A 14,710-nucleotide genomic window follows, 5' to 3' on the forward strand; every position below is an offset into this window, starting at 1 on the left:
TTCAGCAGTGAATTTTATCTGCCACTTTATCATTTAGTTCCTCATATCTTGTAACTCACCTTGGCTGGCTGTAGGCCTGGTTTCATCTTACCTTCCATTGTCTGTTTTTATATACGTGCCCTCTTTTCCAGATCCTTCATGCGAAAAATCCTTTGTGTAAAGTGTTGGGGGTGTGTGTAAACCTATCATTCTGTTTCTTAATCCTCCAGGAAGAGAAGGATGAGAAGATCATACAGGTTCTCACCTGTATTTTCTATTAAATAATACTGTGGTCAAGTAGAATTTCCTTCGTATGACAGTAAAAGTCACAACAGTACTGAACATGGCAGCCCCCACGGAAGTGTAATCTCTGCAGCAGAAACACAGACCTATAACTTCTACCCTTATAATCTTCCTTAATCTGTAGGACAACTTTCCCTCTTGTTCTGGTATGGAATTCTAGCATAGCTGATAAAGTGCTAAGAAAGACAGTCTCTTTTAGATTTAGCTTAATGTCAAAATGTGAACATTTCTTAACCCCCACATTATCACCTTGAGCCTCTGCCAGAAGTTACCAAACTTCTAAAAGCTACAATAGAATGGGAGATGTCATACAACCCTAGTCATTAAGAGTTTGAACTAAACTGTTGTTTGAAAACTGGGATGACTGAGTGGCAAGCATATGCCCTATTCACTTATTGTTTCTGTAGAGAGCACAGTCTGGATGAGGCACACAGAACAGCTGGAGTGAGATGTTATATTTCAGTGGCAAATCTTGGCACAGGATATGCCCTGCTTTCTTTTAAAGTCTCTTCCATAAATAACTCTGCTCCTTTTATCAATTCCTCACCTCCCCCACTTTTCATTTTATGTAATGAAGCCAAAGTCTTAAAAATGTAAGCCCAAAGTTCTGTAACTCTTCCTACAGAAGTAATTCTCTGGTTTAAGTGCACCTTTTCAGTAGAGACTTCTTGTGCTCAGTACTGATAAAAATGTAATAAAAATGTGAGGTTTACTTAGATGTTGATGAGATTGTGTGTAAAGCTGTTTTTGGATCAGCTCCTGGATGTAATCAGTGAAGGAATGGTGTTGACTGAACAATTTTATCACGGAAATATTTTGACAAATCAGACATTAATAATTTGCTGCATTTGGTTTATGCTATTCCAGAAAAGCAGAGCTGTTGTTTGTCTCAAAACTTTGTTCTAAACTGTCTAACTACCCATAAAATACATCTTTTTGGCATGGTGCATGCCAGTCAATCCATAAAAATTCCTTTCTTGTTCTGATAGCTTTGATCTTTATTATTAGCTTTCCTGCATTTATTTTTGGAGAACAATCTTAGAAAACCTCAAGAATAAGGTTAGGTTAGCAAACCATCTGTTATTAAAGACTTAATACTTTTATATTCAGTAACTTTCTAAGGAAAACATAGTTGTATTTTTCTTACCATACTTTCTAGTATAAACAAGCCAATCAAGATATTTTCCAAATCAGTGCAAATTATAAAGCTCCTGACTCTAGAACTTAAGTCAATAACCAAAATGAACCTCATTTTCTTTCGTATGAAAGACTTGTAAGATCTGCAGAGATGGATTTAAATGTAAGAGGAATTATATAATGTATTCATTAACATCTGGTTTTGGAGTGTGACTTTGTGGTTTAACATTTGAAATACTGACTTCTCCGTAGTCCATATTTTATGCACTTTTGTTTCCTCAAAATGAGTAAACCAGCAGTGGGAGGTTAAATTCTTCTTTGCATCCTTAAGGTTAATATCCTGAAAGTTAAGCAGAATAGAAAGTTTGAGATGCTATTGGAGTGGACAGTCTACGCAAGCTCTTTCTTCCTGAGGGCACCTGCAAAATAAAGCCTTTAATATGCGGGGCTTTTTTGTTGTTGTTTTTGTTTTTTTTTTTACATTACAGTGTTAACCTGATCCTGGGATTCTATAGATAAGGACTAGATATGATGAACTCAGAGAAAAGTCAGGTTTGGAATCTATTGTTTGTGTATTAGCAGCAATCTATCTTCACTCATGTTGGATTCTGATGAAAACTTAGAGAAGGGCTTTGAAAACACAGGAAATGAGGGCTTGCTTTCCTTTCTCATAAGCAGCTGTTTGCGCTTATTTTTCTCACTATCCTTACAGCAAGTCAGGAAATCCATGTTCTTTCTGAACTGATAACCAGCATGCTTGTTCTTCTTTTCCCTGTACTAAAATAGTGTTTAGGCGATGAAGGGTTTTTTCTTCCTTTTTTTTTTTTTTTTTTTTTTTTTTTTCCTCCTCTGCAGCTATCTCATTTGCATGTCAAATAACGATGAAACAAGTGTAATGATTTTTTCTGTGATTTTGGCTATGGCTGATAATCTGTACCCGCTGAGAAGTGCACCTTGACTGGACCGGAGAGATTAATGTGGTGCTTAAGAGCAGGAAAGAATTAGAACAATTTGCTTCTCAAGACAAAAGGAAGACCAGAATTGAGCTGAGAAAGCCTTGCAAGTACTACCTGAGATGGATGAGGCCTCCTTCCAGGATATTTTCAAAGTGGGGACAGTAGACAGAAGCTTGCTTTTTTAAGTAGTCAGTTGAAGTACCTGTGTAGTTAGTTGTCATAATGCCAGTGTGATATTAAGAACTTAATAGAGTGAAAATGTTGCTGTATAACTACATCTGGAAGGTACTTTTCAGTTTGTTTTTAATATGTTCCCAGAATCATACTTTCAGTAGCAATAACACAAGCCACAGAAAACTGTAGATGATTGAGAATTATAGACAGAAGGCTTTCTACAAGTATGTTTGCAAAACCTTGTATTGCGAATGTATAGATCCTTTGAATAAGGACAAGGCTTTTGGCTGCAGTTTTGCATTGATTTGTTTTCCTCTTTGGATAACATTAAAATCAACAATCATCCATTGTCTAACTAATGGTGATAATTTTATTTGCTTTTTGTGCGGTTGTTTTTTTGTTCACTATGGTTTGTTTCTGAACTTAATACAGAAAATTATTATAGCTGCTAGCTTTCAAACTGTTGCTATTCCTTACAAGTGCACCTAAAAGTTTGCATTAGAAAATTTCAGTGTTATTGTTTATTCAGATTTTCAGATCATTTGTTAGCAGGACAGAAAGGATATATTTATTGATTATTCTGTTTCTTCACAGACAGCTAGGCTCGCAAAGTTAGTGTATAATCTATGGATAAGACTGTTCTATACATATAAAAATTGTCAGTATTTGATGATCTATAGCATTTCTGTCTCCAATGTGAAACGCTCAAATATGAAAATACTGCTGGATGAGTGGAAAAAGTGACTGAAACATGGGATTCAAGTAATGTTGTTAGTAGTTAATATTCTACCTGGTGCTAAAAGTGAAGCTATTTGAGAGTCTGTCCTGGCTGTTAGATGTGGAAGAAGTGCAGGAATACATTCTCGCCCAATTTGTTTTACCTCATCTGGCTTTGAGCCCCCAGAATACTGATAAACTTGAATAAATCAAGGAAAGGCCAGTGAAGTAGAAAGTACACATTCTGTGAGGGGTGTCTTCAGGAACCACCTGTTATTGCTTAGCCTGAAGATGAGACTACTCAGGGGGATCTAGTAGCAATCCTGCAATATGAACGATGTTACTGAGAAGGACTCAGAAATTTTATAAAGTGCCTAGCAAGATGATGAGAAACTATGGTAATGAAGTACAAATGAAATTCTGACTGTATATATAAGGAGAGAGAGGAAATACTGTGGAGATAAGTAAACACTGGATCAAGTTTGAGAAATTCTGCAGTTTGTCCTTAGAAAATGTTAACATCCAGCTGGGCAAAATGCAAAGCAACTTAGTCTAGTTGCTTCAGTGTCTATGCTGCTTCAAGAAGAATGTTTGTCCAGGTGAACTTCTGATTTGAATTATTGATTCTGGGAATTAGTCATCCAGTATGACAATCATTCAGTAACATATAGGAGTGATCAAGTAACACCCAACACTCAGACTGTGAAATAGCAAATTATTTGAGTAAGATAATACTGCAGCTATTCCTTTCCTTGTGTAAAGCAATGTTTAAAAACTCAGCAGAACTGAACTTATGATTCTTTTTCAAAACCAAGAAAATGGGACACATTTGCACTCTTTTGGGTGTGCTGATTTTTACAATTGCAGATATCTGTGCATATCACTGAAGTCACTGTTTATTATGATTTATCATTTTTAGAATTAAAAACCTCTTATGCTGCTTTACCATTTATCTATGCAAGATGAAGACCTTAGTGTATTCATCTTGCTCAAAGACAGAAGACTGTAATTGCACTTTAGGATACTGAATAAATCTATTTATTGTTGTTTTGTTCAACAAAGTATGCTGTCCAGGATTATGCTTTCTAATTATGGAAGGAAGAGTTTTCAATTTCTTCATTTGGAAAATGTTTTGCTTGCTATAGCAATAAGAATTGCAAGTCACTAGGCAATAGTGTTCTGCCCTAATTCCTTTCTTGCTTTCAGCTTTTTTTTTTTCTTTCCCCCCCCCCCCCCCCCCCCGTGTTGGGCCTTTGGTAGTAACTTTTTCCAAATTATATGCAGTAGATATCCTGCTGCCCTGGAATAGTTTGTAAAATGGCTATACGTAAAAATTGAATTTGAAAATATTAAAATATTACTTCACAACATTTTTAAAGAGGTGGGGGGAGCTGGGGGAGGATGGAGGAAGAAAGGAATAAGGGCAGCAAATAACATGAAGTTCATTCTTTCCTGAACTTGCCTTCTGTTCCCCAAACAAATTTGTTCTCTTTTTACATTAACTAAGGATGTTGTCAAATGCCAGTTTAAGAGAATCTTGGCTCAAGTTCCCAACTCAACCTACATCGCTGATGAAAATAAATATGTAACTAGGATGTGATGTATAATACATATAGTCCAGACATTGGAGGTGTTTCTAGGTTTCTCCAAATATATGAGAAGGAACAGAAGAAGGAGGAAAAAAAAAAATCCAAATGACTGTTACTGACTACAGGATACTCATTTAGGTTAAAGTATGTTTGTCTGTGTTATTATCTACAGATATTACTGAAATTGTCGTGACCAGTTTCTGTTGGGTACTTAATCAGTATATGGTTCTTGCACCAGAGAGCTTTTGTCAGGACCATAAGACAAAGGCCAATGCTTCTTCCTAAACTAGTATATTTTTGCAGGTAGAAAATTATCTAGGAGGAAAAGAAATAACACCTTTTTACTCACATTTAGCTTTCAGCTCTCTGATTTTTATTTATTTATTTATTTATTTTTATGGTTGCTGTCTTGGTCATAAGATCAGGGGTTTTTCTTCCAGAGGTTTCCTAGCTCTACATTCTTTATGAAATCATGCTGATATTTCTTTTAATGTATAAGAGAAAAGCCTAAAGCTGAGACCAAAATGAAGTTTAAGTATAGAATTCCTAGAAAATGTTGTATGTTACTCTGTTGGAGTTACTGAGTTTCTTGATACTCTTTAATAAAAGTTTTAGGTACATGATGAAACCAAATGAATTGTTATAGGAGTCAGTTTTATTTATAGTGTACCAGAATCACCTCTCATCACCTATTTATTTATTTATTATTTCTATTCTTAGCAGAGATTTGAATCATAACCAGACATACACAGGGTTATGCCTCTGGATGCTCCCAAACAGATTAGTAGGAACATGCATCAAAAGAACATTTTATTCTCCTCTGATGTAGTTTTCATTTCTCCCCTTCAAGCAAATTGCTAAAGCCATCAAGTTTTATCTGTAGAGGTATGAGGAAAATGGGAAACAGAAAAAGATTTTTTTTTTCCTGTTGTGCCTCTTCATAAAGCAAGTCTTAAGTGATAGTTTCTGGACTTGAGAAAGATTTGTACCCATTGAGTTTGAGACAAAAAGTTTGCTAGAATCTGAGGAGGCAAATATTTGCTACATTCTTCTTACTCTTCAATTGGTTTCCTTCTTTGATGTATTATAGAATCATGAGATAGTTTGGGTTGAAAGAGACCTCCAAGACCATCTAGTTCCACAGGCAGGGATAGCACCCACTAGACCAGATTGCTCAAAGCTTCATTCAACTTGGTCTTGAATACTTGCAGGGATGGGGCATCCTGTAATACGTTATCTAAATCAGCCCTATTTTTGTTTTAAGTTATTGCCCCTTGTCCTGTTGCTACAGCCTCTGATAGAGTCTCTCTCCAGCTTTCTTTTAAGCTCCTTTAGCTATGGTCAAGCTGCAGTGAGGTCTTCCTGGCCTGCCAAACCCTTCAATTCTCCAGGCGGCAAAACCTCAGCTGTCTCAGCCTGTCTTCATAGAAGAGATGCTCTACACCTCTGACTATTCTCATGGCCCTCCTCTGAACACAATTCAACAGGTCTGTGTTCTTCTTGACCTGGGGCACCAGTGCTGAACACAGAACTTCAGGTGAGATCTCACAGGGGCAGAGTTGAGGGAGAGAATCACCTCCTTCAACCTGCTGGTCATGCTTCTTTTGATGCGTGGATTTGCCTTAGCCCCCATGAAGGACCTTGCACTTGGCACTGTTGAACTTTGAGGTCGTTATTGTGGCAGAGTTATTCACGTTTATCCTTTTGCTCTTAGTTTGCAACCTGAAATTGTTTTAATTGCTTAGTCATATTAAGTTATTTGGGATTTAATCTCCATATTTCTCAAAGTGAAAATAGAAGCTTTCATGTAACAGTTGCATACCCTTTGCGTGCCCCAGAGGTAGTGTTCTGTGTCTTTAAATAGAAACATTTTCTCTGTCTTCCAGGTTTTACCCTGCATAATTATATGGATAGTAATGTGAACAGAACTTAAGAATGTAAACAGGTCAATTTCAGTTGTGGTTTAAGTTATACAGAAATTCTGAAGCACCAATGCAAAATATTGAAGAAATTCTACTAAGACATCCTGAATGTGTGTTTATATCGTTGTTTTTGTTCTTCAGATGCTGGAATTGCTTATTTATACCAGTGAACTGTTTGCGTATGTTAAATGCTTTGTACTTGAGAAGGTTATGGCACAAACATGTGAAGAATACACTAGTTTGCTCACATTTGGTTTGAATATAAAAATTTTAGCATTTCTTAGATAATTCAAAATTGCAAAACATAATTCAAAGTACTCTACAAATTTCATATACTTTTACAGCTGTATAAAAGGAATGCAGAAAGGTACCTTTCTAATATTGTAATGTTTTGCAACTACTGTAAAGGACAACAAAGGAAAACACTGCAAAAAGCATTGCATAGTTGTGCCGCTCAGCTGCATTCATGAGTACGTAACCATTGTTGACATTGTTACGTACCATTGTTGACAAATGAGAGTTCCTTGACTTGAACAGAGGCAGTATGAGGTCAAAAAATATTAATATAATGCTTTCTTAATTGTTTATTTCAGAGAATTTGAGGTCAGTTGCTATGCTATCAGTGGAGATGGATTAAAGCACCTTTAAGCTTTTGCTAACACTGTACTCAGCTGTGACTCAGAAAGGGTAAGTTAACTGATTGTACTTAGTTTTATCTACTGTGGTAAAATGAGTTACAGAGGGAACATACTGAAAGCCAAGGGCCTCTAAATACTTTTCCCTTTTATGGAATAGAGCTCCCAGATCACCATTTCCTGGAGATTGTACTCCAAGCCTACACAGTGGTAAAAGTAAGTTCTCTGCATTCACTGATCTATATCTGACACCACATTTAAGCTTGGGATCTTTTTCTTTTTTTTCTTTTTTTTTTTCCTGACTATTTTAAGCAGTAAGTTTACAGTAACAGACAAACATTAAGAAGCACTCCATCCTCTGTGGCTTTTTTTCCTTTTGTTTCGTTCTCTATACTGTCTGATGAAAAGCATAAGTGGTTTGTTTGTTTTAACTCATTTTATAGGTGCAAAAGGCTCATGCAGGCTAACATTCTAGAGGTTCACTCACATCTGTTCTTCCTGTGATATGTGAGTGAAGAATGTCTACAAGTATCTAATTTTGAATTTTTAAAGATTATTTTTAAGCTTTTGCAATTTCTAGAGTTGTTTGGGGAATCATTCTGATATAAGATAATACATTAATTTCTCGACAGACTTTGAGAAGACAGATCTAGGCCAGACAGAGCTTATTCAACACTTAATAGCAAGATTCTCTCATTTATTTTATTGTCATAGTGACTAGGATGTTAAAATATGTTCACTTGGAACATTTTTAAGGTGTGGATGTATTTTGTTACCTATTCTTTTAGTATCTTAAGGGGGAATAATTCTGTGTGGTTTTTACTGCATAGATTAATGTATGATTTTTCTTTTTGATTGACATATATTTATGCTTGGGGAAAGGATATGAAGCTTGCAAAGTTAATGGTAGTATGATTCCAAAGACTGGCACAGGACCGTGCTTAGTATCAAGGTATTATGCACTCTTTCTACTACTCAGAACTGAGTAAGTTTTTAAGCTGCTTTTTAGGTAGATATACTGATGATATACTGCTGCAGATTCTAAGCCTATATTCCTTTCTAATATTCTAATGAAAAGCAAAATGTATCTTTCTGATAAATAAATTTTACAAGAACACTTCTTTCTTTCCTAACTATATCTCTGAGGTACAGATAAGCTCCTCAAGTTCTTGTTCAAGTGTTCTGATGAACTGCTTTTCTGTTTTTTGACTCTCACTGGCATTTACTAATTTTCATTGTCTGACAAAATAGGCAGTGATGGAAGAACATTGCTTCAATAGTATCTTGTTTCCAGCATTTCTAAACCTTTTCCCACTACTATCAGTAGGCAGCAGTTGATGCAGAAAATGGCAAGACTCTTGGCATGAAGACTGCTTTATTTCTTAAACCCAGTTGCATTTACAAAATGCAATATTTTGTGCTGTTTTCCATCATAGTTGGAACTTTATAGATGATTTTTTATTTTATTTATTTATTTATTTATTTTTTGGAATGCACAGAAATATTTTTCTAGTCTTTTAGTCTAGTAAAAGTGTAGGTCCTAGCTGCTTCTGTAGGTTAAAGCTTTCACACATTTTGTAGGTTTTTCTAGTTCTGTGAAAGGTGAGGTGAGGAATTAGTAAGTACTGAGCCTGCTTTGGTTATTTCCTACGACTGTTTTTCTCTCTTGTTGATGTTTTTTGTTTTTTAAGTGTATTTTGACAATTTTAATTGCCAGCCTCAGTAAACAAGTATGTTCTTTAGTAATCTTCCCTTCCCTGAGATGGATGAGAAAACTAGAAAATTGATCTTAGGTTGTAAAATAGCTTGAATTTATATGAGATTATCTCACCATTATGATTTTTTTTTATTTATTTATTTTTACTCCATCGTAATCTCCAAAGCAGTAAAAGAATAATGATGAATTTAGTTACACAGGTTTGGGAGAAGACAATTTTTTTGGACACAACCTCTACTTGATGAGTATGTTCAACTTCTTGGCCCTCTCTTTAAGTTGTTGCAACATTAGAGTTTGAGTGCATAACACAATACTATATACAGCTGCAAACTAACTGTCAAGGGAATATAGTTTACTTGTCTAGTCAGTCACTGTGTACATCGTTTTTGTTAACCACCTAATCTGTTGTCTGTAGGCACCATCAAGAAGTCAAATGATTTATTTGTGAGAACTGTTCCTTAATTGTCCGGTAGGTGTCAGAGTAAGTCTTGTAATACTTCTACTGTAGCTGTAAGGATTGATGAATGTGAAGGCAGTAGCTCAAGTTGATACGAGGAACAATAATTTTTTCAGCTAATAGGCAGTGATTTTTTATTTTTTTTTTCCCATTCAAGCACTGCTACTATTTTGCTTTGAAAGTGTCTTGCACATTGTTGTTGTCTACACAGCACGTGTTTATAGTGTTTGCCCAACTCACCTAGGCCTTTGAAGTGCCTCAGCACATGCCCAAAGAAAGTGTCGTGGTTTGACTGACCAGTTTTCCTTCTAAAGGTTTTCCTTTCTTTGCAATCTAAGATCATATTCTGTACTATTAGGACTTTCTTGACTACTGAAAGGAATGTTACAGTTATCCAGGATACTGTTTTCTTCTTGGAAGATCTATAGAGAGGGTAGTTTAATTACAGCCAACACAGTCACAGGAGGCAAAAATAAAAAATAAAATCTGTGACATGAAGAGGAGTGGGAATAGCAGCAAGGAAGGGAACATTTACACAGTTATACTTGACCTTGAAACTTTTAGTTTAATAAAACACAAGTTTATATTTTTAATTTTAAACTTTAATACTGTTTGTTATTGTAAAGTGATCTCTATGTTAGAGCATAGTTTTTTTAAAATTAATTTGATATGAATTTTTGGCATCTAGCATATCTAGTGGATCACAAGGCCTTGCAGCAGTTATACCTTCAAGCTAACTTGGAACAGTCTCATTCTCAGCGGTGTATGGTTGTGCTAGTCAACACTGCAGATCAACGTGCTCCATTCTGTCCACCATGCCAACCCTACCTGAAGAAAGTGAACAATCAAAAGAGGCACAACACAACAGTTCTTCTCCAGCCAAAGTAAGCACTCTTACAAATTTTTTCTGATACTTATTTTGGGCTTGAAACTGTTTTTGTACATTTAGGAGTCTGCAAAATAACATATTGTCTTTAGCTACATATTGGTGTACTCTGATAAACTGACAAGGCTATGAATGATCTGTCAGCTGACTTTCTTAAAGTTTTTCAAGTATTTCTTAGATTAAGGAATGAAAACTGATGTTTTCCCATAAAAATTTAACTTCTGAGAAAACAACTTAGATTTATGCCTCACAGTACTCTGGAAATACCTGGTGTCGCTCTTACAGATTTATAGAAGGTGCTTTCCAATTAGTATGTGTGTAAAAGATGGAAATCTGCTTTTTGGTGTGTATTCTTTTTCTTTATTTGTGATAGTAATAGATGTCTATGTTCAGAAACTATACTGAATGTGTGCGAGAGCCACCCATATGCATTCAGCACTTCAACTGTGTATATGTTTTAAAGTTTTATTTGCATATAAAATGAAAAAAATCATTAAGTAATGACAGTTTTTGCCATTTGAGTAATTTATACTACTGATAAAAAGTAGTTTTATATTCAAACAATTTGGTTTTGTTATTGGTTTTTTTTAATAAATTATCATCTTAGCTGAATTAAAGGATTATGAAATCATAGGTTATCCAGGTCATTCTTTTTCATGCAAACTGCTGTACAGGAGGACAGAATTTATAATTTGGCATATCTTCAGTTAGAGTATATCATTGTCCTTGGATTTGAGGACATTGTATTCTATATTTTGGGTGAAAACATCCGCTACTTCAGCATCATTGGAAAATATTGTCAGCAGCAAGCCCTACATTGATTTGTCATACATTCCATTTAAATAGCACACTGTGCTGAGTGTTAGTTTCCTGGCTTAAGATAAACACCCTAAATGGATGCAAGTTTATCAGACGGTTAGCTGAGATCATATATTAGATAAAGAAGATAGTTTGTGAGTTTGTTCTGCTGTGGGTTTTTTTCCCCTTTGTTTTTAATGCCCCCGCACTCCCTGTGAAAACTACTGAAAGACACCCTCAAAGAGTGAAAAAAGAAAAGGAGCTAGCAGACATCAATAACTATTCTAGGGCTGGCTTGTGAAATGTCAGAAATGAAGCACTCCAACCAACTATTCTTCCGAAATAAAATACTGGCCTGTTAAAAGTAGGTTCAAAATGAACTGAAGCAATGAAATAGCTCATGAGTCAGACAATTAACAGAAACTTTTTGTTTCAGATCCTTTATGCCTAAAATAACAATTTAACAGGTGAAGGATTTTAATCAATACATTGCTTATTAGCCTACTAGAATTATTAAGCGTTGAAACTAGCCAGTGTTCTGACAGTCTGATCTTGTTCATACCTATTATCACTCTTGGGTCTTCCTGCAGAGTGGGTTCTACAGCATAACTCTGTAATTGGTGAGATACCTCAATGTTGCATAATAGAACTTGCAAACAAGGAGAGGGCATCAAAAAGAAATATCAGCTGGGAGACCGGTTACCAGGGTATGCCCTTCACTGCCATTGAACAAAACTTTTCAAGACTGAAATCTCCTCTTAAATTTTAAGTGCTGTCTAGTGTCCAACAGTGTCCTTATTCTGTACCAGGAGATGTTCTCCTACCTTTTCCTTACGTACAAATTCATATATATTAACAAAACAATTCGGAAAAAAAATAAAATGAACCTTACATAACATGTAGCTTATTGTGTACTTCAGGTATCTTTTACATGATGGAAATGTAGGGTTGTATTTCTCAAATTCATTTTGAAAAATCTGGTCTGGTTTTCCATTTCAGTTTTTCTTACATAAGCTTCCAACTCTAAACAACATTTCTCAGAATATTCATTAGATCTGGGTTTTCTGATGGGAAGCTCCCATTAATGTCATTTTGAGAACAGTTAGCCCTATTCAAAGCACTTAAGCCCTTTGTTTGGAATGTGTCTGAATTATGAGTGTGCAGTTCAACTCTTAGTTTTGTGTTAATCTGGAAGTACTGGATATTTAGATGTGTTTGATACAGAATAATTTCTTCCAGTGAAGTTCATAAAACATTTAAATGTCATGTTTAGTCACTTCTGTATTTTTGTTTAATTAGTAATTTCACATAAAATTAGTATGTTTTTGTTGACATCCTTAATAACTGATGTATTGTAGTGTTAGAAAATATAAGTAAAATAAATCCTTACCAATTAGGTTAAAAGATGTATGATGTCTCATTTTTTACCCTATGCTTCTAGGGTTGGCTGTGGGCTAATATCCTCACCTCTCCTTCAATAAAAAACAATTTTGTCTTTTTCCAGCTCTTTGTATTCTGAACACACTATCTTGTCCACTCAGATTTGAGGAAAAAAAAGACATTTCACATGTTCATAATGTCTTTGTTACAATGATTATTCCATCATTCACATTTCTACGTTTGATACTTCTTCTTCCTGTTTAAATTTGTGCACCTCTTATCAAATCACTGTGTACTACTTGTTTTACTTTGTTCTGACTATGTCCTGTACCTGCTTTGCCTTTTCTCCTGTTGTCTTTTTCAACTAAATGTTGTTACAACTTGAGATGCATTGCCTTACTTGCAAAATTTTCACCTCGACATTTCACTTAAGTATATAAATTTAAGCTGGTTTAGAACTTTGTCTATCTCAAAAGACTACTTTGAGATGCATTATTCTTCTAAGGAGTTTCACGTGATTGTCTGTTTCAGGACAAATAAATTCAGCCAAGATCCTTCATTGTTTTACAATGTGACAGAGGACTTTTTTTTTTTTTTTAAAAATTTAGGTGGTATCCAGGAAAGCTTTATCATCTGACTTTTCTGGCCCTGTATCCCTTTTAGCAGAGATGCATTTTTTTCCATTACTTTTCAAATCCATCCAAATTTGGCTGGATTTTAAAACTTTAAAAACCATGTTCTGTTAGGGAGGTTTTGGTAGAGCTTAACACCGTTGTTTCTGCAGAACCTGTCTGCCCTGAGCATCTTTGAGCCTCTTCAGTCTTCTGTTATGGCCAAAATTGCATTTATCACGGAATTGAAACTAGATGATCATTATGGTCCTTTTCAACCCAGGCCATTCTTTGATTGTATGATAATATCTTTATGTATGTGTATAATTTTATTTCAGTTTATACTATTGCCACTTGCTTGTTGTAACAAACCTTAGGAGTAACCTAACTTCTCCATCAAACATTAGATGAGTGAAAGAAAATTATAACTTGATGACCTTGGATTATAATAATCAATATGATTGAAATCTCTATGCTCTAAAACATTGATGTGTTAAGCTAAATAATCATGAGTAATTATTCAAATGCACAAATTATTTTTTACAACAGCTCTTTATTTTCTGTATTAACAAGTATTACTAAAATAATTATTTTTTATTCTGAATTAATTATGCTTTTGTTAGCCTTTAATAGGTAAATATTCTTAAAGAAGTAAGCACAATTGAGAGCAAATGGTATTTGCAAAATATTATTTGTAGCAGTTGAACATAAGTGGCTTTGTGCCAGGGTTAGTAAGCACGTTCTTCTTCAAGATTCATAAATGTCACACAGTCATGGAATGTTGGGTTGAAAGTGATCTTTAAAAAGTCATGTAGTTCTGGTTTCCCTGATGTGAGCAGGGACATAAATGCCAACTGTCGATTGAAGTCAAAATTTCTTATGGAACTTTGGGATGTTGTTTCAAGGAAAATTTAGAATAAAATTGACAAAATAAAATAGCATTCTTGTTTTACATACTACTGCCTAGCAGAAGCAATTAGAATTGGTGTAAATAAAGATTTGTAGCTCAAATATGTCTTACCAAATAAAAGCTAATTCTCAGATCAGTCATTTGTAAGTTAAATAGAGAAATCCACATTATTTTTCTCACCGACTGATATTCAGTATTTTGAATTTCTGCTTAACTTTATTTTTATCTTTGTTACAAATCATCCAGGACACTGGTGCTGAAGGAACTACAAGCAGTACACCTTCTATTGTTCTTCCAGAGAATGCTGGTATGCCTGATGTAGAAATTGATAAAAATCTGGTTAACAGGTACTACATAATATGTTACCAATCTATGCATAATTTGTACAGTCATTCTGGGAGTGGTTTCTAAGAATTTGCTTTGAAATGTGTGTCATATTAAAATATTATGGATGTGTCCTTGTACATAGGTTGTTCCAAAAATAATGCCTCCTATATTCCAATGGAAAATACAACAGATACAGAGAACACAATAACACT

At 34.9% G+C, this 14,710-nt stretch overlaps 1 protein-coding gene across 1 annotated transcript in view; it reads left to right on the forward strand.

Moving 5' to 3' along the window:
* IRAG1 (inositol 1,4,5-triphosphate receptor associated 1) overlaps positions 1–14,710 on the forward strand; it is a 55,037-nt gene that overhangs the window by 14,392 nt on the left and 25,935 nt on the right. The window contains exons 4-8 of the mRNA XM_072338945.1: positions 7,371–7,464; positions 7,573–7,628; positions 9,545–9,598; positions 10,275–10,470; positions 14,418–14,518. Coding sequence (XP_072195046.1) covers positions 10,402–10,470; positions 14,418–14,518 — 170 coding nt within the window. The 5' untranslated portion in view covers positions 7,371–7,464; positions 7,573–7,628; positions 9,545–9,598; positions 10,275–10,401. The remainder of the gene's footprint in view (positions 1–7,370; positions 7,465–7,572; positions 7,629–9,544; positions 9,599–10,274; positions 10,471–14,417; positions 14,519–14,710) is intronic.

This window comes from Excalfactoria chinensis, chromosome 5 (assembly GCF_039878825.1).
Source record: "Excalfactoria chinensis isolate bCotChi1 chromosome 5, bCotChi1.hap2, whole genome shotgun sequence".
NCBI classification, from domain to species: domain Eukaryota; kingdom Metazoa; phylum Chordata; class Aves; order Galliformes; family Phasianidae; genus Excalfactoria; species Excalfactoria chinensis.